The sequence below is a fragment of the Podarcis gaigeae genome (genome assembly GCF_964106915.1).
Source record: "Podarcis gaigeae genome assembly, chromosome: 6".
In the NCBI taxonomy this organism is placed as follows: Eukaryota; Metazoa; Chordata; class Lepidosauria; order Squamata; family Lacertidae; genus Podarcis; species Podarcis gaigeae.
Window position 1 is genome coordinate 46,840,032 of NC_139682.1, and position 25,789 is coordinate 46,865,820.

Sequence of the window (25,789 nt, forward strand, 5' to 3'; positions counted from 1 at the left end):
TCCAACCAAGTCTCTGTTACACATGCCAGGTCAAGTCCTCCATCCTAAAGCAAACCAATACTGGTTTGTTTTTCTTTCCTGAATACCCTATGTTTTTGTCCTGTCTGGCAAAGAAGGGAAATATTCCCTAGAGTTTGCACCTCTCTTAGTTCCCATGAATGGGCAGCAATTGGAATCCAGTGTGCATGGAAAAATCTAAGAGGCTCAGGGCACTTCCAGACTTGCTTTTCTGCAGGTGGGATTTCGCCACATGCCAGAAAATTGCACAATTGAAGTGAATTTGGGCTCTTACATGATAAATCCACCCCACCCCCAGAAGCAGGAGGAAACGGAAATGCAGTTGAAAGGCTGGGATACCAATTGTTAGATGCTTGAGATGTCAAGTATTAAACCTGGGACTTTCTGCATGCAAAAAAGATGCTCTGCCACTGACCTAAGCCCTCCCCTAGTTCCGAATGGTCATAATGTAGTTAACACTTACAACATTATTTCTGTGTTATGTTAGCACTTTAAAACGTTGACACATTGCGTTTAATAATGTGGCCTCATATCAGGCAAATGAGAATTGAGGTGTCCTAAATCAGAAATCACTTCCAGCTCCAAAATATTCCTTGTGGTGCCCTCAAAAAAGTAGGAAAAAATTGTCACTATCTTACATAAACCTTATTTTATTTCTAGAAACATTGGGTTGGCTTCTACTAAGTCATACTCAGAGTAGACCCATTGAAATCAATGAACCTGAGTTATCTGTGTCCATTAACTTCAGTGGTCTATTCTGAGTAGGACCAGCACTGAATACCACCCCTTGTCAGTTTTGCTGGAAGCTGCAGAGTTTCCAACGGGGAGTTGAGAAGACTCCAGAAGGTGTAATGAAAAAGAATAATGGAATGCACAGGTGCCTTTTTAATCAAGTGAAGAACCAGTTACAGAGTGCATAAGAAAAGAAAGAAATGTGCAACTCACCATTTATCACAAAGAGCTTTAATGAGAAGCATATTAATTTTTGGCATTGAAAGATGTTCCTGGTGCAGTTTTGGCCTTCCGGCTAAGCTGGAACTCCCCTAATACACTCATTGTCCTTGTGTTCTACGTACACAGGCTTTTCCATGCTGATTAACATTTGTTCTTTATTGGGGTCAAAATATTGATGTGCATTTTCTCATAGGAAAGGTGTCTCAGCATCAGATAGGACAGAGCTTACAATGTCATACCGCTTCTCCTCTTGGAGTCCTTCCGTGCGATTGGACTGAATGACAGTATATCGTTGTAAATATGCCCTTGAAAGAGAAGCAAAAGACATGTTTGCATTTGTGATCAATCTATGTACACCGAACGTTTTAATGGTTACTTAGTGCATTACTTTACAACATAAAACTCTGTGATTCTCAGGGAAAGGTGACTATAAAAAGAACTCAGATGTATACAAGACTCTATAATGGGGCATTTTCATAAATCTTGAGGCCTGAGAACATGTGGAATGATGCATTTCAAAATTGTGCTTTAGAACAGGGGGGAAAATAAATTTGAGTGTTGTGAAAAGAGCTGCAAAGATGATAAAAGGCATAAAAGCATAGGTGAATGGAGTCAGGCATGTTCGGCATAGCAAATTCATTAAGGCTACATTCCTGTTGGATGTTTTCCAGTTTTCTGACCTACATGCTGAACACACTGCCACAAGATGCCAAACGGGCATATCCAGCTCCCCATGGCCAGCACCCCCCATGCCCTGGCTCAAATGATTTTAAAGTTCAATAGGATGCTGTAGAAAACTATTGTCTGATGTATATGAGAGGCCCATGCTGTTTATGGCATGTAATGCCTTTTTAACATTCTTTGGTCTGGCTAGGCTGTTTATTTCCTGCTACATGCCTTTTCTTTCTGTCTTCCCTTTCTAATTTGGAACTTGGATTTTGACTGCGTCCTTTGGACACAACAGCCCAAGGATCACTCTCCTCCCTCATTCCAAGCCGATTCCTCATACTACAGCCTTAGGCCTAGAAGGACAAAAGGGTGGATGAGATGAAATCTGCCTCACAGTGATGAGGAGATGCAGTTGGCTGTCATTGCTGCCTGGGTCTGAAGCTAAGCAGAAACTTCTGAGGTTCCTCTTGTTTAAGGAGTCAGAGGCCGGTCGAAAGGCAGAAGTGAAATAAATGAGGGAGAGTCTGGCTTGCTGGACTTCCATGGCAGCCGGATGTCTCCAAATAGCATGTGAGGGTGGAGAAGGTGCCTACCTTTCCCCAAGAGACTTCTTGCACTCATGGTTGCAAAGCTATCGAGCTGAACTTACTTCTCCATTCATTGATCGAAAGCTTTTCGGCCTCTGTGGAGTCATCATAGGAGTGCTGCGCCTCTGTCTCTTCCTCGATGTCTCTGTATGGGTCAAAGTAAGCGTGAGCCAGAGCTTGGGTGGCCGTCAGACGCTTTCCCACATCCAGCTGCAACATTTTGTCAAGCAAGTCCACTGCTGCAAGAAAGGAGGGAAACAGGGCTAGGTAAATTAGGGCAATAATGCTTAAGACTAGGATGAGCCCGAGAGAGTAATGTGCTGAAAACCAAAAGGGATGCTTGGCCTCTGAGGCACTTTCCCATGGCTGATTGCATCAGCTCATCAGACGGAGCCAAAAATGGGTTTTCATTATTATATTGAATCTCCCCCCCCCCCCCACTGAAGTAGCACAGAAGATGGTAGTCACATACATCACTGAAAGGAAAGAAAATGCATATTCCAAAAGAGGTAGCCCATTCATAGACTCACAGAATTGTAGAGTAGAAAAGGACCCCAGGAGTCCAGCCCCCTATAACACAGGAATCACAGCTCAATAATCCCTGGCTGAAGCCCTTGGTTCAGGTCCTACCCCAGAGTAGAAAAAACAAGCTTGCTCCCACTTCTACGTGACAGCCCTTCAGATGTGACAACTTGCCTCTCATATCTGCTCTCAATCTTCTTCAAAGTATTGAACAGTCCCAGACATACTTAGTTTCAGTGATGAAACTGCATCAGTCCAGCCCCACAACCATTCTGAGATTTACAGCATCACCAAGTAGTTTGGCTCAAACAACCCCCACCCCACCCCAAAAAAATCGTGCTTGCATTTTACTCAATAATTTAGGTGAAGTAGGATGATTTATTTATCTCCAACGCTGCGAGGGTGAGAGGCAGTGACTGGTCCACGGTCACTCAAAATTTGGAGAAGTTGCTGTGTTTCAGTTACTGTATTGTTTTGGAACGTGAGGATTAAGTAGGTTTGCCTCTAAACGCAAACAGAATAAATTTCTCCCCCATCTCTTCTGCTGACTATATCTGTGATCCACTGGATCATGTGTGGTGTTTCTCCATGTGATCACATATATGGGGAGTGTTGCATAATGGGATGGGGGTGGGGAGAGTTAAGGTAAATAATCAAAACGTTACAGCAGAGGGTTATTTCACATTTTAAATTCCCTTTCAGCCTCACTCATCTCAAATTGTGCAGAAAAGAGGTAAACTGCACACAGAAAAAGACAGCTAAACTAGGCTTAGAAAACAGGAAGGCAGGAAACCCAGATGTTAACCAATCTGTCAAGACCGTTTCCTTCTCAGTTTTACTTCTCAGCCCGTTTTGGAAGCACAGTGCTTCTTCTCATCTGCAACCTACACAGAAGAAGTGGAGGGAATTCAACAAGGACGATTCGCACACATCTCTCCCAGAGTTCAAAAGCTTCAGTTCACAGCTACGTACAGAAATATTTCCTTGTCTTGATATTATGGGAAGACTTCAATGTGGTGCTAAGCAGACTGCTTTGATGGTGCAAGCATTTCAGGTTGCCTGAGGGAACGACCTGCCCTCTTCTCCCCCAGGTGCTGTTCCATGCAGTGGCAGAGGAAGGGGTGTGTGGTGGGTGTGGTCCGCCCCAGGTGCCATCCCTGAGGGGGAGTGACATCACCACGCTGCCCCCCTGGGACAATCTCTGCACCCCCCTGGGACACTTGCTCCACCCCTGCGGGCAGCTAGCCCTGCCCCCGGGTGCAGGGTGTGCATGCCAGAGCAGCTAGCTCCGCCTCTAGTTCAAGGGGTTCTCATGACGTCACTCCATAGTCAATGGCAGTGAGTAGGCAAGGGGGGGGGAAGCCCTGCAGCACTAGTGAAAGTCCTTGTGCTGGCAGGGCCTGTTAGTAGAATCCTGCCCCCCAAATCATGACAGGAATACAATAAGATGCCTTTGTTGCACAGAGCAATTTGGAGCAATCGCTAACTTGCATCTTTAAGGTGTAGCTTGCATGACATGGTCAGGCTGCTGAATATCCCCATCCAACACCACTTTTGAAATTGCCAGAGCCCTGTCTTCCTTGGCATCCCACCACCCTGTTTTAAGGGATTTCCCCCCCTTCATTTGTCATCATCATCAAAACACTACAGAAAATGATGATTACTCCAGCTCTCTGGAAGACACTGCGGAGTTGCATTGCCTCTATTGTAAAAGAATTCTTTGCTCGGCCAGCCTTACTAAAAGTGAAGTATTAAATGCAGGTTCTGTGGAGTCAGGGAAAATGTGTCTACTTACCCAAAGGATTAGCTTTGGGGAAAAGGAGAGATAAATCCATTTTAGGGATCTTGGGAAGCGACTGGATGTAGCTTTTTGCCTGAAAGAAACAAGACTTTCAGACAGGCATACAAATGCCCCACAACCGGAAAGTGTAAGGAGCAATATTAAATAGTTTATATATTGTTGGGGAACCAAAGACTCACACATGCAGTCAGCTTTTAACTTGAGCAGTAGTTTACAATGGCCAACATATCTGTAAATAGGACACAGTAGTAATTCTACCAGTTATTAATGCCTCCTCTATTTTGCTCTTAATTCCAGCAGCTCCCTTTCTGCAATAATTGCCTGTTTATCTTTCCCTTCTTCAAGCAAGTAATTTGGTGCAGTTCTAAACATGCTTACGAGGGAGTAAGCCACACTGTACGTAGTGAGACTCTGAATAAAGATGCAAAGGGCTGCACTGTTAGGTAAACTTAAGTACAGAATACAATGTCTTCTAAGTCACACAGCAAATGATTAGCTCAAGGAGTTCTGGTTGCCAGTCTTTGTTTCACTACATCCCAAACAGGTGTAGAGATCTTCCAATACATCATTTTCGTCTTTGCATGTGTCTCCTGTAAGTTCCTTTGCAACTGTGAGAGCACAAAATCTAGTCCACATGGGGGCGAACAGAGCAAGCCCCACATTCTGAGGACTGTATGCCAATAGTGGGCGAGGCCAAGCACAAAAGTGAGAGAAGCGTCTGATGCAATTTTCTTACCGCTTTGTCTTCCAGCTTTTGCACAAATTCTTCTCCGGGGCTTCCTGTCACTTTCAAGATCTGAGTCAGCTGATCTAAATCTGGCAGGCTAAGTTAAGGTTTATTAAAACAAAGGCTCAAATTTTGGAATGTAAGTGTCAAAGCACCTGCACAAGTTACATCTATATATCTATTTATTAATGTGTTTCTATTTTGTTCTTTCTCTATAGAGGTTCGCCTCCACCACCCTGATTTTATTCTTGCTAAACTAACACATGGTGAGACTTTCCCGTTTACTGATTCATAGTGATAACGGTGGCTACAATCTACAACCTTTGGGTAATACGTTGAGTTTCAGAGCCTCAACTTATATCTGAAATACCCAATTCCACCCCCCACCCATCCCGCATTATTGTGCATTTTTATATTATCTTTTGTACAATGGCTACTTTGGGGTGCTTACAGTGACACCAACAATAACAGTAATAGCACACAACTTTGATTACAATGCTATACGCATTGTAAGCCAGACTGAACTCAATGAGACTACTCAGAAATGAGTAGACATGAATAGGATTGTGCTTCTTGCCTTCCTAAGGGAGGGAATTCCATTAATGTAGTACCACCACCGAGAAGGCTCTATCTCCCATCCCCACATAATCAGCTTCCTCCAGTGGTGGGATTCAGAGGAGCTGGAGGGGCAGTGGGGCATGTTCAGCTGACATGCGGGGAAGCTTTCCTGCATATCAGCTGAGCAGCCCCACCAAGCCTCCAGATTGTGCGGAGACCCTCCCCAGAGCCTGAATAGGACATTCTGTTCACACTCTGGGGAGGGTCACCTCATGAGCCGGAGGGGCAGCGGGGCTTTGTTGAGGCTGCTCAGGTGCGGGGAAGCAGCAGTGGTGGCTGCGCTACCCTGCATGTCAGCTGTTAGCTGGGAAGGCTGAGCAGCCTCAGCAAAGCCCCTTGGCACCTCTGGCTCATGAGACCTTCCCTGGAGGCCAAGGAGGATGTCCTTTTCAGACTCTGCAACAGGTCTCCTTGCAGGCCAGGAGAACTCTACAGGGTGCTCCCCATTTCCGGGTCCCACTTCCAGGGTCCCGGCACCATGTGTGTGCATGGTTGCGCTCAAATAGATTTCACGTAAATGGGGAGTTGTCTGTACCTCCTGCCACAAGGATTCCTATTTCCCATTATTTATATTTTTAGTCCATACACCAAGAGTATCAGCCTCCATCACACCCTCAACGAACGCATTTAACCCACCCCTACAGGTCATAGTTAGAGAAGGATACAGTCTTTACCCTTAAAGAGAGTTTTCCCAGTCAACATTTCTGCCATGATACAGCCAACAGACCAGATGTCCACTGTTGAGGAGAAGAAACACAGGAGGTGGTGACTGAATGGCTCATAAAACCCTTATTTTAAACAAGGGTTTGAAATAAATAAATAATTCCCCGCAACAATGCTTTGTATGTCCCATTTCTCCTCCAGGGTCTTACTGAATATTTTCACTTCCTGTCTCTTGAAGGAGATAGTGGCGTGTGTGCAGGGACAATTGCAGACAATGACTAGTGCACATTAATGCAACACAAGCGTTTTCTAATAGGGATAGCAGCAGAAGCAACTGCATCAAAAACACCTGCGCTTATGTGCCAAAATTCAGGCTAAGAAGCTACTAACTCTTGTTAGCTTCTCTGAGAATACAGTGCATAGTGGCACATAGTCAACCCCTGAGTTGTGCGCGGATTGCATTCCTGGCCTCTGTGTGCATCTGGGGAGCGTGCGTAAACCCGCCTCTCCCCATTACGGCCTTTTTATGGCCTGTTCCGCTCTTGTTCTGCCCTCTTCCAGGTCCTGAACACTAGCTCATGGGCTGTATAAGGGGAGAAAATCAGTTCAAGCTGCAATCCTATGCACGTTTATTCAGGAATATGGACCATTGGACAGAGGGGGGCTGACTTCTAAGTAAACATGTACAGTATTATTTATTATTTTATTTATTAAATTTGTATACTACCCTATGCCCTCAGGTCTCAGGGCGGTTCACAATGTAATATAGGGTTGTGCTATCTGGTTTGTACACATTTTAAACAGATGCATCTTTGAACCAAAGGAGGCAGTGCTTTTTTCCCTGGGGGTACGCGGGGGGTTAGGGTTAGGGTTACGCATACCCCCTAAACATTTTGTGAATATAACGGGAGAAGAAACTTAAAAAAATTAAAAAATTAGTCTCTTCTCTAGCATGGCAAATCATTAGTTCCGTTGCTACCCCTGATGGTGGCCTTTTGTCCATTTACTGTATTTATTTTTCCTGATTTGAACTATAAAATGGTGATTTTCTTGAGTCAAAATGAGAGTACCCCCTAAACATTTTTTTTTTAGAGAAGAAAAAGCACTGAGAGGAGGTATAAGGGAATTATATTGTACTTGTTTATCAGGTGGCATTATTATTTCTGAAATCTTAAGAAGCCATCTAAGAATACCCGCATTCTAATGAGAAAAGTTCCCCCAGCAGCCGAACAAGGAAATTATTTCACCCACCAGTCTGATTGTAATGCATCCAGTTCAGGATCACTTCTGGGGCTCTGTACCAGCGGGTCACAACATAGCCTGTCATCTCAGAGTCTGTATGCCTTGCCAAGCCAAAGTCCAAGATCTACAGCACACACCCACACACACAAATGGTGAGATATAATGAAGGAACCACAGAGCAGACTCACCACCCTTCAATAAAGGGAAGACCTCTTCTTTTCTAGGACTATTCTGCATCACCAGCACACCCAGCCATATCATCTGGACACAAAACTCTTACACTAGAAGCAATATATTCCTATTGATAACAAACATCTTCTCTATCACACATAAGAACTAACAGGGTTTCTTTTTTAAGCTGGCAGCATAAAACCAGATCAAATACATTTCTCAAGAATCTTGCTGAGTCAGTATCTATATTCCAAATGGTTTTTAAACCTAGCTGATATGAATCAGGGGCATGGACTATGGTCAGTCCCTGTTACCATCCCAAAGCCATCTGTCAGTGAAAGAGAGTACCGATGATGGAGAATAATTTTAGGTGCCATTGTGCAACTCTAAAACTGGGGGCTGAAATATTTTTGTGTATTCGTGATGTACTGTACTATTTTCTTTATTATTTTATTTGTAAGTGATGTCCTGTGTTTTTCTTTCTTTTTCTTTTTCTAAGTTTTCTTTGTATATCTATGTTGATTATAAACCAATAAAGATTGAATATAAATGAAACTACATCAGAATTTCCCTGGATTTGCACTCTGAACCACTTGCTTCAAATTCAGCGGCATACATAAACAAATGTTCAAAATTGGGTCTCTGTCTAATCTGCAATTTTAAGTAATCTTTGGGGTAAGTTCCACTGAAATCAGTCAGATGTACTTCCAACTAACCACACATCTGATGTGGTTGCTGATTCAGAAAAAGCGCCATCAAACCAATCTTGCATGCTACATGCCTCTTACTTTTGAAAAGTATTCCTACCTTTAGTTCACAATCTTCATTGACTGCCAAATTACCGGGCTTCAGATCCTGCAAAACACAGAAAGGCCAGGAAATAAGCCTGCAAGTCAATGTGGCAAACACAGACACACACACACCCAGCTTGGCACATGCAGATATGCAAACACCTCCCCCCAATCCATGCCACCTGTGGGTGTCCCCATTGGCATGACTCTTGATTTTTGGGCTCAGGCAGAGTTTCCAGACATGTTGGTGGCACCCCTTGTCTTTAAATAAAAATCAATGAATTAGGCACTTTCAAAAATCAAGATATAATGTTTCAGTTTACAATTGTAACAGCTTTTTCAGATAAGTGACAAAACCAAGAATAGCATGGGAAATGTCAGGTTGTGAAAAGTAAATAGACCCAACTGCCCCAACCCATCTCTAATTGTGTGTATGAAAAAAGAGATATGGCTTGTTGCAGCTGAATGTGAATGTGAACACAGCAGCTATATGTACTGTGTATCCAGTTTCCTCCTGAGGTTCTTTTTTAAAAGCGTATGTATTGTGTTTTATAGGGACGCAGGTGGCGCTGTAGGTTAAATCCTCAGCGCCTAGGACTTGCCGATCGAAAGGTCGGCGGTTCGAATCCCTGCGGCGGGGTGCGCTCCCGCTGCTCGGTTCCAGTGCCTGCCAACCTAGCAGTTCGAAAGCACCTCCGGGTGCAAGTAGATAAATAGGGACCGCTTACCAGTGGGAAGGTAAACGGCGTTTCCGTGTGCAGCTCTGGCTCGCCAGAGCAGCGATGTCACGCTGGCCATGTGACCCGGAAGTGTCTCCGGACAGCGCTGGCCCCTGGCCTCTTGAGTGAGATGGGCGCACAACCCCAGAGTCTGTCAAGACTGGCCCGTACGGGCAGGGGTACCTTTACCTTTTATTGTGTTTTATAGGCTAACAAATGTAATGGAGCAATAACAGATTGCAGATAAGTTACCATACAATTAATAAAAGGTCAAGAGCACAGTGTAAATTACCATCAGGACAACAACAGCAAAGAAGAGAAAGCTAAAGAAGAAGAGAATCAGACTGAAAGAAGAAAATACCATCAGCCAAGGTCAGTTATCCATAACTTACCATGAATTCAAGGTGAAATAAATTAGGGGTTTTTTTGCTAGAAGCGAATTCAATAAAACAATACCATATTTCTCTTGACTCTTTTGCTTTTCTTAATGCTTTCGTTTTACGCATTAGTTTTTCCATCAAAGCAGTTAACCAGATTTCTTGGTAACAAACTTCCAATAAATTCAAATGGAACAATTATTTTGTTCATGTTAATGTAGCTGCTGTTGATAGTAAGATTATCAGTCTCTGGGCAAAATTTTTTCTCATTGAATCATCAAAAATATTTAATGAGGCTAATTTGTGGGAAAGGGTATAGTAATTGTTGTGTTATCACTCTAGTTTTATTGAAGGCTTATGTCCAAAAAAGGTAGACCTCCTGATAAGAAATAAGTCCTCTTTTGGCCACATTTGAGATGGAAGTGTCAATCCTATTTAACTTTACAGGGGTCAGGTAGCAGCATAATGCTCACTTTATAGAATTTTCTTACATTTGAGCTGACACAGATTTAAAAGGAAGTTTGTTGTTCCATTTTTCATGTTCTATGGAAACCTGTAAATCACTTTACAACCCTTTTCATATTTTTTGTGTTGTGTCTTTTCCCACTCCCTTCCCATGCTGAGCACCCTTTGGATATAGCAGCTGTTCCACCGTATGGGGGAAGCATATATCTGGTCTCTTGCCAAATGTGAGTATATGTTTGTTCTATAAGGCTGCAAGCCTGTATGCACTGACCTAGAAGTTAGTCCCACTCTGCTCTGAGTAGACATGGAAAGGACTGCTGTAAAAAACTGTTTAACCCTTGAATATACCGTATTTTTCGCTCTATAACACACACCAGACCATAACACGCACATAGTTTTTAGAGGAGGAAAACAAGAAAAAAAATATTCTAAATGAAACAGTGGATGTATGATTTTTGTGGTTCATGCTGTGGCCACAGACCGGTGATCTGACAGTGGGTTTGGAGTAGCCCAATGCAAAAATCCTGAGGATCCATGTGGATCCATGCTTTGTAACCACGTTTTTGCACCACTGTGACCCTAGGCAACAGTGGGTGCATGATTTTTTTGGTGCAAGATGTAGCCATGGACATGCTATGTGATCTGATGGTGAATTTGGGGTGACCCAATGCAAAAATCCTGAGGAACCATGTGGATCCGTGCTTTGTAACCAGGTTTTTGCACCATTGTGGCCCCAGGCCACAGTGGGTGCATGATTTTTTTGGTGCAGGCTGTAGCCATGGACATGCTATGTTATCTGATGGTGAATTTGGGGTGACCCAGTGCAAAGATCCTGTGGATCCATGCTTTGTAACCACGTTTTTGCACCATTGCAGCCCCAGGCAACAGTGGGTGCGTGATTTTTTTGGTACAGACTGTAGCCATGGACATGTAATGTGATCTGATGGTGAATTTGGGGTGACCTAATGCAAAAATCCTGAGGATCCATGTGGATCCGTGCTTTGTCACCACGTTTTAAATGGGGAGGGAAGGAAAAACACAGAAGGGACAAGAAGCACAAGAGGGGTGTGCGGAGAAGCAGCTGGCTAAGAATGCAGGGAAGGAGTTTAACGGGGTGGGGGGGAGGAAAGGAAGGCAAAAGTCCCCCCCCAAAGCCAGCCCCCCTCTCTCTCTCCCACCTGCATGTGTTTCGGCTGCCTGCGAGTCCCTAGAGCACGGAGAGGAGGAGGTGGTGGGCTGGAGCCTGCACGCAGTGTGACTAGGAAAGAATTAGAAGGAAGGACTCGATCTTTTCCTTAACCCTTTGCTTGCCAGGAGGGCAGGGGATTCCCTGCTCTTTGTTGAGTTTGAGCAAACACAGCAACAGAAGCGGGTGGGCAGTAAGACCCTGAGGCAGAATGCAGGAAAGAAGCAGCTTCCGCCTTCCCTCCGCCCGACCGCCCCGATCTGATTTTTGCCTGATTTTTGCCTATTTTTGCCCCTGCGCTCCGACGAGTCAGCTCCAGGGACCACACATTCGCTCAATAACACGCACAGACATTTCCCCTTACTTTTTAGGAGAAAAAATCTGTGTGTTATAGAGCGAAATTTACGGTATATATATCTGTCTCGCTTTTTTTCCAAGGATGAAAAACCTGTTCCTATACTCTCTTATTAATGTCCTCAGTAAATGTTCCCCAGATGTGGGATACATAGGTACTTTTGTAGTTTGGGGGAGGTAAAAGATTCTGTTCTGCACTTAAAACTAGACAGGTATCTAGCCTTGTTTAATGTGACAGAAGGCTCTCCCTCCCTCTAATTTAGACCTGCTTTTTCTCTGCATTATGGGATGTTGTCTTCAAAAACGTTCTGTGTTGAAAGCTGGCGTGAGGGTGTGGAAGAGGCTCTGCGTAGTGATGTATTTTCAGGTGATGTGCAATGCATTTTCCTCAGGCAGTTTCTGAAATATTTTTCGAGGGAGGAACTAGAGGCCCTCACAGCTCTGTGTCCAGGACTTGCCCTTGGAGTATGTGAGGTAAGAGCTGAAGAAAGTGCAGCTAAGTGGCAGAAAAATGCCACCCTGCAACACAGCAGAGCGAAGCGAGCAACCTGCTTCAGGCGGCACAGTGGGAGGAGCTTAAACAACAAGCCACGCCTGCTGAGGTTTCCTCTTCTCCACAACTCTTATAAAGGTGGAGGAACCTGGCCTTCTCTTTTATTTATTTTACAAATGTGCTGAGCACTTCACAGCCTGAAGCCATCAAAGCAAAACAATAAAATCATTCCAACAGATATGCAATTAATATTCCATAAATGACTGGGTCACACCTCAGGGAAAGCCTCCTTAAACAACAGTGACCTCAGCAGGTGCCTAAATGTCACGAAGTGAAGTGCCTGTCTAATCTGGGCTGGCAACTGATTCCAGTGAACTGGAGCTGCAACACTAAAAGCCCAATTTCTAGTACAAGCAAAGATCAGCTCTGAGGCATGTGGTACACTTAGTAGTGCCCCATTTGAGGAGTGCAGTTGCAGTTGGAGTGAAGCAATCCCTTAGGTCACCCTAAGGCAGAATAGTGGCAGCTCAAATGTGGCCGGGCTGGATGATGGTATTGGCTCTGGGTTTATTGCAATGCACTGCTGGGGCAGAACCAGCAACTGTCTTCTCCACATAGCTAAGAGACAGAGGATAATGTCCCTGGTAGAGGCAGGCAGATATCATTAGGTATCATTTGGTAGTCTTTGGCATACGAATAGGGACATCAAAAGAGAATTTGAAAAGGTTGAGGGCAGAAAAGGTATCATGTGCAGGAGAATGCACTGTAAGCTGTAAAAGAAACAGCTTTAAAGAAAGTTAAGGGACACATACCCTGTGAATGATTCCAGCGGAATGAATATACTGCAATTAAAAAAGAGAAAACACACAAACATCTGTTTGGTCATTTGTGAACAAGTATTTTCCCACCCAACCCCCAACAGTCAATCATCTGCCAGGATCTTGTGTAATGGAAAATGTCCCTTGCTGTCATCTTAAAACAGTGTTGGCCAACCAATCATAGGTTACTTGGACATCAGCCTTAACCAGCATGACCAATGATCAGAGTCTGGAATGATGGGAGTTGTAGTCCAGCAACATTTAGAGGGCCACAAATTGTCCATCGCTGACTTACAATTTGGATGGGAATTAAGTTGCTCCCAGTGACTCTGAGAAAAACCAAAGCAGTCTGCATAGTTTCTACCAAACTAAAATGGTGAGCTAAGAAACTCAGCTGCTATATACTAGACTTCCACTAAGCCTCTTATAATCACACATCAGGACCTTTATGTCCTGAAAAACAATAACCCTTGTACCTTATTCCACTTGCTAAGTTATCAGCTACAACATGGGGAGACTGAAAGGTTATGAACTCTTATAATGAGCAGACTTGTAAAGGCATTCATTTTATAAATGTAGGAACTTGCAAGCTAGTTTGCCCAGTATATCAGAATCTACTTTTTAGGCCAGAAGAGAGACACGAAGGAAAATTCAGCAGGATCAAATTCCTACTCTGAGGTTTTTTCCAAACCCTTACCTTCAACCCTTTCAACACCTGGTAGATTAGATACTGAATCTTCTCTTCACTGAACTGATGTCCCATTATCTTTTGTAAATCTGTCCGCATGTATGGCATCACCAGGTAGCTATAACACAGTAAAACAATTCCCTGAATCTCAAAGTAAGACAGTCACTGATATACTAAGACCCTGCATTTCTGAGAACTATCCTCTATTTCAGGATCAGAAATGGCAACATTGATCACAGTGAGAAAGACAGGAGTGCCACATATTCTACTTTTAATACTACTTTAATATTTTTAAAACATTAAGTGGTTTTTATATGCTTTTAAATAAAATAAAAACAGCAATGAAGAAATAACATTCTGCACCCAGAAAAAGCTGACTTCTGCAACTCGTATATAAACTATGGAAATTAGTATACATTGGCTTCTTTTCAGAGTATACACAAGCAATGGTTTAGATTCAGTCACTGACTTCAGGAGGAATGGAATCAGGCTGAATTCAGCTGATTTTTGTAGTACCAGGCAACAGACTAACACATTGTACCAGAAGCAAATCCTGCAGTAGAACTTTGCTGCATTTTATGGAAGGAAGTACAAACTTACAAGTCTTGGAATCCGTCAAAGGTCATAGCTGAAGTGAAGACATCAAGTAACCCAATGACCTGCAGTAAAAGGGGACACAGAATTTAATGTTATTAAGGACACACTGTAGAAGAGGAGTTCTGTGCCCCACCAGAAGCAAAGCCATGGTTCAATGGCAGCTCATGCATTGGGTGGAAACCCAGATTTTATACTATATTCTGTACAGTATTCATGCAAGTCCCGAATCTAGGGACTAACACCAGGAATAGTAAAGAATGTGTATTTTCAGATGCTAGAATACTAATACTGCAAAACTTGCAAAAGAGATTGGAACATGCCCAACAGCCAAAACTTTCCTGAAGCTGAGAAAACAGGAGTTACTCACATTATTAGAATATCACCAGCGTAGCTGATTGTTCCCCAAAATGGTAAACATTGGCAGAGTATGAACTTGCACCCCGCCCCCACCAGAGTGTGAATTCTGAATGAAGGAAAGCGGATTTTCATCTCTGCATTGTATGCAGTCCAGAAGTGGGATATTGCAATTTCCCTGTCCTCTTCACTTGGTATACAGTCGTTCCTTGGAAGCCGAATGGAATCCGTTCCAGAAGTCCGTTCGACTTCCAAAACATTCGACTTCCTGCAGCCAATCAGAAGCTGCAGAAGCCCCGCCGGGCGCTCAGCTTCCAAAAGAACATTCGGAACACCCACTTCCGGGTTTGCGGCGTTCAGGAGACAAAACATTCGACTACTAAGGCATTCGTAACCCAAGGCACGACAGTACTAGAGATCCTAAGCAGATCTACATTTAACTGGCGCAGGCCATGCTCCTCTTTTTTGCCCACTTGAATTAAGTGCGTCAGCCATGTGGAAGAGAAGCAGGGAAAAAAGGGCTCAGGGGTGGGGATTTATTAGATGTCACCTGTCATCAGCTCATGCTCTTTTACCATCATCCTCTACATTGTCTATAAGGACTGGGGCATATCAGTTTATGAGTCTTCATGAAGATTTTGCCAACTAGTAATGTGGTTAGTACAGCAGAAAAGTTTAATACAGGGATGAAGAACTTGTGGCTGTCCAGAGTTCCCTGTGAAGAGGGACTGGTGGTTAAACCAGTGTTTCCCAACCTTGTGCCTCCAGCTGTTTTTGAACTACAACTCCCATCATCCCTGACTAGCAAGACCAGTGGCAAGGGATGATGGGAATTGTAGTCCAAAAACAGCTGGAGGCACAAGGTTGGGAAACACTGGGTTAAACCACTCTTGAGAACTGTAGCTCTGGCTGGGGAACGGGGTCTCCTAACAACTCTCAGCACCCTTGAGAAACTACAGCTCCCAGAATTCTTTTGGGGAATCCATGACTGTCCAAAGCAGCATGATACTACTTTACATGCATGGTGTGAATGTGGCTAAAATCTGGTGGGCATGCAAAATCTGACACTGCATACTTGGTCAGATTTTGTTTTGACTACCAAAACTTGGGTGGAGATAGATTCCGATATTCAATTCCATCTTCCATCCAGGGCCAGTGGCGTAGCGTGGGGGGTGCAGGGGGGGGCCGGCCGCACCGGGTGCAACATCTGGGGGTTAGGGTTAGGGGGTGCAAATCCACGGGTTAGGGGGTGCAAATTACTTGCCTTGCCCCGGGTGCTGACAACCCACGCTACGCCACTGTCCAGGGCTGTGCATGAAAGACATAGACAACTGTGTGTAAGCAAGCAAAGGGAAGGAGTTACTCACATTCTCATGCTGCATGTGCTTCAGCAGTGTCAGTTCACGATATGCTCGCTTGGCAAAGATCTCAGACTGGAATGGGCGGCAGAGCTTCTTGATTGCCACTTTCTCCCCTGTCTTCTTATCTATTGCTGAGCTGTGGCAAATAAGGCAGGAGAAATCCAGAAGGATATGAAGTTGGAGTGCTATGAGAGCTTCTGCATGTTTACTTGAAAGTATGGATGGGCAAATCCATCAGTACTGGTTTCTCATTTTCCCAGACTTAAGTTTAGTTCATTTCTTCAGTTCAGCATTAGTCTGAAATTTTGTTTTTTTTTTAAAGTCCTCATAAAAATTCACCAGCAATTTAGTGAACATTTCTCATAACAAACACATTTTTGTAAGCCATTGCCACTATCACAAACTTTTATGCAAACAATTTTCTCTAGTACATATTTTGTTATTTTCACTAATACATGCATTTTTGTACACTTTCTTTGGTTAGAGGACCACACTCTAAATTTGCAGAAGTGTGAATTTTGAAGAACAGCTGCATTTCAGCTTTGAGTATTGTTGCAAGAAGTGTGGATTTTAAGTAGATTTGCATTATTATGCAAACCACATCAATTTTCTTCCCAATATCTATAAAGTGGGTTTAGGATTGTGTGCCTGTATCTGTCAGCTAAAGGGACGCAGGTGGCGCTGTGGGTTAAAGCCTCAGCGCCTAGGACTTGCCGATCGAAAGGTCGGCGGTTCGAATCCCTGTGGCGGGGTGCGCTCTCGCTGCTCGGTCCCAGCGCCTGCCAACCTAGCAGTTCGAAAGCACCCCCGGGTGCAAGTAGATAAATAGGGACCGCTTACCAGCGGGAAGGTAAACGGCGTTTCCGTGTGCGGCTCTGGCTCGCCAGAGCAGCGATGTCATGCTGGCCACGTGACCCGGAAGTGTCTCCGGACAGCGCTGGCCCCTGGCCTCTTAAGTGAGATGGGCGCACAACCCCAGAGTCTGTCAAGACTGGCCCGTACGGGCAGGGGTACCTTTACCTTTACCTTTACCTATCTGTCAGCTGAGGATAACATTTCATGCATCTCAAAAGCTTATGCCACAATAAATCTGCTGGTCTGTAAGATGCCATGGGACACTTTTTCTGTTTTCAATATAACAAAGTAACACATCTTTGTCTCTGAAAATTCATGTGCACATTGTATGTGCATTTTTATTGAAGTACTTGTATCCTCTGCTCTGGTTCTAATGTTTTTGTTGTTATTCTGTATCTTTATTTATCATAATCATCATCTATTATCATTAACTTGGGATACAATTTTAAGAAAAAGTCTGAAAAGTGTTTTTTAAACAAAGCAATATGTGAATGAGTATGGGGAAAAGAGATATTCCAACAATGTTCCATGTCAACTAATTATTGTCCCCCAAATGCAGGAAGGATTCAATCAGCCAATGAGCCAGTCGTGCTTTATCCCATGCAATAAACTAATTCTTCATTTAATAAAGCATTCCTGAAGGCTGATGTCATACTTTTCACAATCTTGCAGCTAAGTGCTAGAGTAAAGTCACTTGGTTGAGGCTACAGTTCCATAACCACTGCTGCCAATCCATCCCCCAAAAGGTACTCCAGAGCGAGGCAAGGGGGGGGGGTCCTCTCCAGAATAAGGTGGCCTGGGAGTTGTGCTATTTCATTCAGTTTGGATTGCTCAGCCCTCACAGTAGAAATGCTGCTTGGGACTCATCCATTTTGTACTCAGCAATCCTAATGTCTAAGTAGACTTGGAACTTGCATTACAAAGGTTTTAATTTCATTCCTTTTTAATTTTTAATCAACACAGACAATCGCCTATAAGCAATCTGAGTGTATACATTTTTTGTGTGTATGCAGCCTGTAGAATTGTCCTGTGCCTGCAAAATATCGCACCAGACGTTGCTCAGAGCAAGTCAGCACACGATTACTAGGTTATCATGTGGCAATTGCTATCGTTATGTAAATACCATGAATCCACCCTTGGTTGTAGCCTGCTTATTAACCAGCACAGCAGAAATGCAAAAATACCACACACAAATTCCTTCCACCTGATGAGTATATGTGATAAAAGGATGGCTGTCCTTTGCAGGCATTCTTGGGCTCTAGGAAGTTGCAGCAGCAGCTGAGCTCCAAGAAATCTGTCCCTTTCAGCAGCCTGCTCTGACATTTTAAACATGTTCTTCCTTTGCTGTCAAAGCCATTGTGCCTTTGGATATCAGCTGCTGTGAGAGAGTGCTCTTGTGTTTGGTCCTGCATGTCAGCCACTGTGACAACAGGATGCTGGGCTACATGGGCCATTGGGATTGGAATGGCTTGATCCAGTAGACACATCTTGTATTCTTTTTAGTGCCAGAACCTTTTCAGTCTCTTTTTAAAAAAATCCCTTCCCCAATCTGCTGATGGCAACAATATTGTTGTGAGTTTGGGGGTTAGCCTGCATGATGTCCGAGTCCCTTGTGATTCTTGGGGTCCTGGATCCAGCAAGGGTTAAAAACTTAATGCAGGATTTATGTCTCAGGACCCACTCAAGGGCATGGGAGGTACACTTGCCTTGAAGCCACCACCAAATCTGGCTCCCTAACAAGCACAATGCGTATTTCCAAACATGTACAGTGGTACCTTGGGTTACAAACGTTTTGGGTTACAAACTCCACTAACCCAGAAGCAGTACCTCGGGTTGCAAACTTTGCCCCAGGATGAGAACAGAAATCACGCACCAGTGGCACAGCAGCAGCGGGAGGCCACATTGGTGAAAGTACACCTCAGGTTAAGAAAGGTTTTGGGTTAAGAACGGACCTCTGGAATGAATTAAGTTCGTAACCTGAGGTACCACTGTATTTGTTTTATATTTTTCTATATGCTCTGGCTATCTTATGTGCCCGCCTTTCAAATAAGTAACATGGAAAGAGTCTGACTTTACACCATTCTTTACTGACTGCAAGTTCTGTCCTGCTTGAAGTTCTGGTGGTAAATCATCATAAAATGCCTGCATCTAATTGTCGGGCATGGTTTTTAATATGCTCCCTACCATTAGGCAAAGTGAGGCAGCTGCCTCAAATGACAAAGGGTGAAGGGCAGCAGCTCAAAAATGCATGCATAAACTAGTAATATATATATATTCATATACATACACATGAACAAACATAAGCATATACATAAGAATGTAAGAAGAGCCGACTGCATCAAGGCAGTGGCTTATCTTGTCCTGCATGATGTTCTCACAGTAGCCAGCAAGATGCCTCTGACAGTGGAGGGAGAACAGAGCCATAAAGGTTAGTAGCCACTGATGACTTTATCCTCCATAAATATGTCTAATCCTCTTTTAGAGTCATCTAACTGCCCTGAAACAAATATTCAGTTTCTGCCCTCTCTCCCCCCGCCAATTTAATTTTATTGGTTTTAAATATTGCATCCGCTCACTACAAAAAGCACAAAAGAAAAAACAAAACACATCAAATACATAGAAAATGTTACATATAAAATAAAGTTCTTCCATATGTTGAGACTGCCGTCTTGCTTGGCATGGGTTCTTCCTTTCCTTGTTGACTGCATATTGTATCACATTTAACTTATAAATTATCTATAATCTTTGCAGCAAATTACATTGCAAAAGTTAATCAAAGCATGTCAAAGATTTCATATGTGAAAAATGTTCTTTTAAATATAATCTGTATATATCCCATTCTTTGTTAAACTTTTGGTTGGTCTGGTTCCTAATTTTTCCTGTCATAGTCAAATAATTTCGCCTGCCATTCCATTTTAGTTGGTAGTTTTGGCCTTGTCTCAGTTCTTTGGTATTTAGAATGGGTGGCAAATTTTGGTCTTATAAGAATTTGAGGTGAGTGGCCTAGCAATGTAGATCAGCCTTTGATAACTGGATTCCCTCTAGCACTTTTGGGCTACAACTCCCATCATTCCTAGCCACTGGGCAGCATGTGTGTTGCTGTCCAAAGTATCTGGAGAACAACCACTCTTTGTATAGGCTGATGTAGATTACATTTGGTCGACTATATTTGTCTACTTCCTGGTCTGAAATAAAACATGCCAGTTCTGTGTCTGCTCAGGGGCGCTATGCATCTTGACAGTGGTGCTGGGTGAGCAAGTGGGCACCATTTGCTGTTTCCCCTCAGGCAGCAAACTGTATTTGGACCAGCCTTGGTCACTGGCTATGCATCCCTACTGGCAAAGCTGCTGGCAGCCTAGATGCCTGTCTGTACCTGCCAAATCTGAAACTTCTTCCTCCAATGTAGAAACTCAGAGTTTGCACTGGTGCTTTATGAACCAAGGCACCAAACAGCTGAAATATTAACAACAAGGGGCCTTGCAGGAAGTGAAGCAATGGAACATTAAGCAGCCTTCCCCACATGTCTAGTTCATTAGAGCTGATCTGTTGACACTTGGAATGACGCAGGCTATGGCCGGAAGGAAGCAAGGCACCTTTACCAAAATGCAAATTGCTTTCACTCCATAATGGAGGAGAGTGAAGGACCTCCTCTTGACTCCTCCCAAGAATCCAGGCTTCCAGTATCCTGTACCCCAGTCTCTCTCCCTCTTCCACCCCACCCCACCCCCTGCCGCCATCTGCCAAGGGCCCTGGGATCCATAAAAAAGCCACTCACCAGACAGAGCCATAAGCTCCAGAGCCCACGGGGCTGAGAGAAGTATATCTCCTAGGAAGCTCCCAGACGGTCTTGTTTATTTCTTGCTTGTAGAAGCCTCTTCTCCTGGGGAAGCTCATCTCCTGTGTGTCTGGAGTGGAACCCTCCAGTGCTCAGGGCCCCCAAGAGGAGATTGAGAGCCAAATCCAGAATCTCCCCACCTTGAAAGCTCCTCTAGGAAAAGGAATACCTGTGGGTTTCCGTCTCAGCTGCTATTGTTGTGCTCAATGAGCTACATTTCCCTCCTCCTCTGCCCACACACCAGCCCAGGAAGGAGGCATCAGGTTTCAAATTAGGCACACCTCTTTCCCGGCACTTTCAGAGGACTCACCTTTTCTACCTTAAAGGTATCCAGCAGCAGAGACAACAACCATTTTTGGCTATTAGGTTTTTACTGCTACAATTAAACACTTCCCTCGTATCCCTGATTGCCAGTTTCCATAAAGGGTAAAAGGGAGGGAGAGAAAGAGCTAGAGAAGGCATGGTGTAGATTAGACTTTGTCCTTGGCTGGAAAATTATGGAAGCAAAGGAATAATCAGATCTTAGAACAGCCGTCAAAATTCCAGCTGCTTGATTCCAGCTGCCATTTATATAAAATGGGGGGGGGGCGTTATTTCTTAACTGCCCTTCACAATAAGAGCACAGAGTGGGTTACAACAATAAAACGAACACTTACACACAATTAAAACTGATACAACTGTAAAAGAAAAGTGTTGTTGTTGGTTGCTGGTTTTTTTAAAAGCAGAATCATGCACACACATATAATAATTAAAAGTGGTTCCAGATATAAAAATGAAAACAGTTCAAACCACACACATATAATAATTAAAAGTGGTTCCAGATATAAAAATGAAAACAGTTCAAAATAGTTCCAGTACTGATGCAGACTGGGGGAAAGAGCTTCACGTAAAAGGCTTGTCTATCCCATGGCTTCCTTCAATCGGTGAGGAAGCTTAAAGGAAGCATAGAGCTATATTTGCACAAAATGCTATTGAAAATGTTGGCTATCTCATTGGAAACATTCAGAGGCAAAACTGAAAGGCCATATCCTGCATTTTAAGATGAAAGGTTTCAGAAACAAGACAAACATTGGTGAGCTGATAATTATTGCCTTTAAAGTGATGCTCTTCTCAAATGGTTGGATAGCAGCAATAGTGGGGGGTTATTGTAATCATATCTTTCTAGAGGCATCACTGTGGGAAACAGAATCTATATCATGGGTGGCTCACCTGCATCCCATTGTCCACATCCAGCCAACAAGTGTTCTTACCTTGGTTGTTCAAGACCCACCAGGATTTGGCAAATTGGTGGGGCATTTCTTTTTTTCTTTTTTTTTAAACAAACTAAATTGCAATAAACACTGGTTGAGTTTGGGTTTGTCCCCCACCAAGTTCAGAATTTTTATTGATGGTGCCAGCAGCCACAGTCCTGTCTTTGACCTGCTACTTGCTGCCTCCTCATTGTCAATCGCTTCTGCAACACTGAGCTATCTTCCTAGTTCCTCGTGGGCCCATGCACTATTTGGGAGAGATTGGTTCTCTTTCTTCCTGTCCTCTGGGCAAAGGTATGGCAAAGCTGCCACTATGGCAGCTCTCAATTAAAAGTGCTGGTGGTGTGGCGAATTATCTGGACAAGTGTTCACCACTGCTGTCTAGAAGGGTGAGTGTGTGAGAAGTGTGTTTGTGAGAGAATAGGAGAGGCATGTGGTCTGTAGCTAAGATGTAAATATGGCCTGTATGCAGTGCTTTGTTTCTCTCTCTCTCTCTCTCTCTCTCTTTCTCTCTCTCTCTTTCTCTGTGTGTGTGTGTGTGTGTGTGTGCGCGCGCGCGCGCTGTTACTCACAATGAAGTACCCTTCTCAGCCAAACTGGCTGCAGCTGCTGCTGGACAGGCTGTGCTGCAAGCTGGGCTCGATGTGGGGCGAGTTTTTTCCGAGCGCCCAGAGCTGGGCTCCTCGCTGCCAGGAGGTCTGGCCTTCCGCCTCAATGCCATCTGCAAGGCCTTTAAGGAAGCCAGAGTCCTGCAAGGCTGCCACTGCCTCCACAAACCCAGCCCACCTGCTTCCTGCTGAGCTGGCTGAATAGCAGCGGTGGGTGCAGTGGCAGCCCAGCAGCTTTCTACAACTGCGCCGCTATGGGAGGAGGGCAAGGTGGTGCCACTGGAGCTGGCAATGCCAAAGGGCTTGCCACCATGGGCATGGGAGAAAAGGCACACCGTCCTCACATGCTTGATTTAGAAGCCAAGATTTTATTTAATTTTTAAGTTGCTGGCACTGTGTGCCAATGAGTACCACCAGAAAACAAAGCACTGGTGTGTTTAGAGAGATGCATGTGCGTGGTGAGTGGCAATGTGTGCACTTTAGAGTGTGTTGGGCAGTCACATTCTTTTGGATTTATCCACACCCATCACTGGCAAGCACTCCTTGAAGAGGTATGGGTGGGCAATGGTGACTATGGCTCGAAGACTGAAAAAGATTCACCACCTCTGGCCTAGATCAGGGGTCAGCAACCTTTTTTAGCAGGGGGCCAGTCCACTGTCCCTCAGACCTTGTGGGAGGCTGGACTATATTTTGAAAAAAAATTGAACAAATTCCTATGCTCACAAATAACCCAGAGATGCATTTTAAATAAAAGGACACATTCTACTCATGTAAAAACATGCTGATTCCTGGACCGTACGCGGGCCAGATTTAGAAGGTGATTGGGCTGAATCCAGCCCCGCGCCTTAGTTTGCCTACCCCACAGCCTAGATGAATCTATGGTTTGATCCAGTAGGGCTCTTATATGCTTAAGTATCTTTTGTCTGATCAGCTTGCAGCTTTGTAAGTTATGGATCTCATTTACGGATAAAATGAAGAAGTGCTGACTTTCGGTGGGCGGGCTGGGGAGTAGGACGATAGGTTAGCAATAAAACCACTTGTAGGTCTAAGATGACAAATCACCTGCCTGTGGTACAACTAGCAGCTGCCTACAAAGTTAATCATTAGTTTCACCCAACAGTCATGTGTAAATAAGCAGGAGGGATCTGAAAGATGATTGCAAACAGAGTTCATTTACACCAGTTATCCAGGAACAATTTTATAGCTCACTTGATAGTCCAATCAGTGGATTACAGCTCTAGTTTCACCTTCTAGGAGTTCCCCAGTAGGATGGAGACTGAGGGAGACTTCACATTTTTCAAGTAAATGATAGCCGTAATTGGACAGACAACTAACCAGCTGATTGGCTTGTTGCCTCCCTGCTTGTCTACTATGGTTGGGTAATTACTTGAGTTACTTACCACGAGCCATTCCCATTCCCTTGATCACATCATCACATGCTGATTGCAGGCGCTTGTAATTAGCTGGATAAATGAATGCATTATTGCATTATGAGCGGTCAGAGGGTTGATCACAGTGAAAAAATGTGGATCTGTGGCTAATAGGCTCATGCAGGGAATGGCGATTATGGACAAGTTTGTCATGCTTGTGAAGTGCTTTCATCCCTTTGCTCAGGGAGACACCTTGTGCTCAAATTAGCCAGGGTAAGTCAAACATTTTAGAAGGCTGCAAGAGTGCTATTACAGTATCTACAAATTGGGACGCGGGTGGTGCTGTGGTCTAAACCACGGAGCCTAGGGCTTGCCGATCAGAAGGTGAGCTCCCATTGCTCGGTCCCTGCTCCTGCCAACCTAGCAGTTCGAAAGCACGTCAAAGTGCAAGTAGATAAATAGGTACTGCTCCGGGGGGAAGGTAAACTGTGTTTCCATGCGCTGCTCTGGTTCGCCAGAAGTGGCTTAGTCGTGCTGGCCACATGACCCAGAAGCTCCCTCGGCCAGTAAAGCAAGATGAGTGCTGCAACCCCAGAGTCGTCCACGACTGGACCTAACGGTCAGGGGTTCCTTTATGTTTATCTACAAATTATGCCAGGGACGCAGATGGCGCTGTGGGTTAAAGCCTCAGCGCCTAGGACTTGCCGATCGAAAGGTTGGCGGTTCGAATCCCTGCGGCGGGGTGCGCTCCCGCTGCTCGGTCCCAGCGCCTGCCAACCTAGCAGTTCAAAAGCACCTCCGGGTGCAAGTAGATAAATAGGGACCGCTTACCAGCGGGAAGGTAAACGGCGTTTCCGTGTGCGGCTCTGGCTCGCCAGAGCAGCGATGTCACGCTGGCCACGTGACCCGGAAGTGTCTCCGGACAGCGCTGGCCCCTGGCCTCTCAAGTGAGATGGGCGCACAACCCCAGAGTCTGTCAAGACTGGCCCGTACGGGCAGGGGTACCTTTACCTTTACCTTACAAATTATGCCACAGCAATGGGCAAATCTCATTCTGTCTGGGCTCTGCTAGACAATGTAGGTGTACTTTGAAGACCTAGCCATATTACATATGGCTCTCTTTTACAAATTGTCTTTTTGTATGCATATTTGAGGTCTTTGTAAATGCTCTGAAGGATAATTTTAAAAGGTGGTCACAATGACAGCCACATTTCCAATTGACTTTCAATGTATTGTGTAGATTTAGGTGTTCAGTAGTTGCACTTCACTCAGGCTTGTCTCCATTACAGCAGTATGGAAGCATCTCTTTAGTGCAAGGATTTCTGCTTGTGGAACAGGATTTCCCTCTTCACGTCCCACTACCTGCTTCCCAAATCTGCTCTGTAATATTGGGGGTACCCCATAACAGATGATTTGGAGAGGGGGGTGAGTCACTTTGTGCAAGCAAGGCAGCCTTGCACTGTTGGGATGCTTATTTAGCACTGCAGTACTATAAGCCAGTGTTTTTTGGGATTGTCAAACAAATCCAACAAATAAAATATTACATCGACACAAACATTTGGCTCTGAATCTTTGCTGAAATCAGTCTATTTAATTGTGTTATTATGTTTTCATTTAAAACACACATAAATTCAATTATTGTGGCACCCTAATTGTATTTATTTTGAAATTCATTTTGTTAGTTTAGGGCCAGTTC

General features: G+C 44.3%; 1 protein-coding gene across 1 annotated transcript; it reads right to left on the reverse strand.

Annotated features, from left to right (window-relative positions):
• Nucleotides 1-965: 965 nt before the first annotated feature.
• MAPK13 (mitogen-activated protein kinase 13) lies at nt 966-21,238 on the reverse strand. The gene is made up of 12 exons (XM_083745052.1): nt 20,806-21,238; nt 16,182-16,311; nt 14,464-14,522; nt 13,873-13,981; nt 13,170-13,199; nt 8,780-8,827; nt 7,811-7,925; nt 6,562-6,633; nt 5,288-5,367; nt 4,546-4,624; nt 2,291-2,467; nt 966-1,277 (listed from the first exon to the last, which is right to left on the reverse strand). The coding sequence occupies exons 1-12, from the start codon at nt 20,922-20,924 to the stop codon at nt 1,198-1,200; spliced, it is 1,098 nt and encodes a 365-aa protein (XP_083601178.1). The 5' UTR covers nt 20,925-21,238; the 3' UTR covers nt 966-1,197.
• Nucleotides 21,239-25,789: the final 4,551 nt, after the last annotated feature.

Bases quoted from the DNA above. Each gene is read 5' to 3' on its own strand.
- MAPK13 (XM_083745052.1), bottom strand. From the start codon at position 20,924: ATGAGCTTCCCCAGGAGAAGAGGCTTCTACAAGCAAGAAATAAACAAG. The intron at 4,625-5,287 runs GTAAGAAAATTG...TGTTTCTTTCAG, and splicing joins AAAAGCTGGAAGACAAAGCG to GCAAAAAGCTACATCCAGTC. The intron at 2,468-4,545 runs GTAAGTAGACAC...CCTTTCTTGCAG, and splicing joins CCCCAAAGCTAATCCTTTGG to CAGTGGACTTGCTTGACAAA.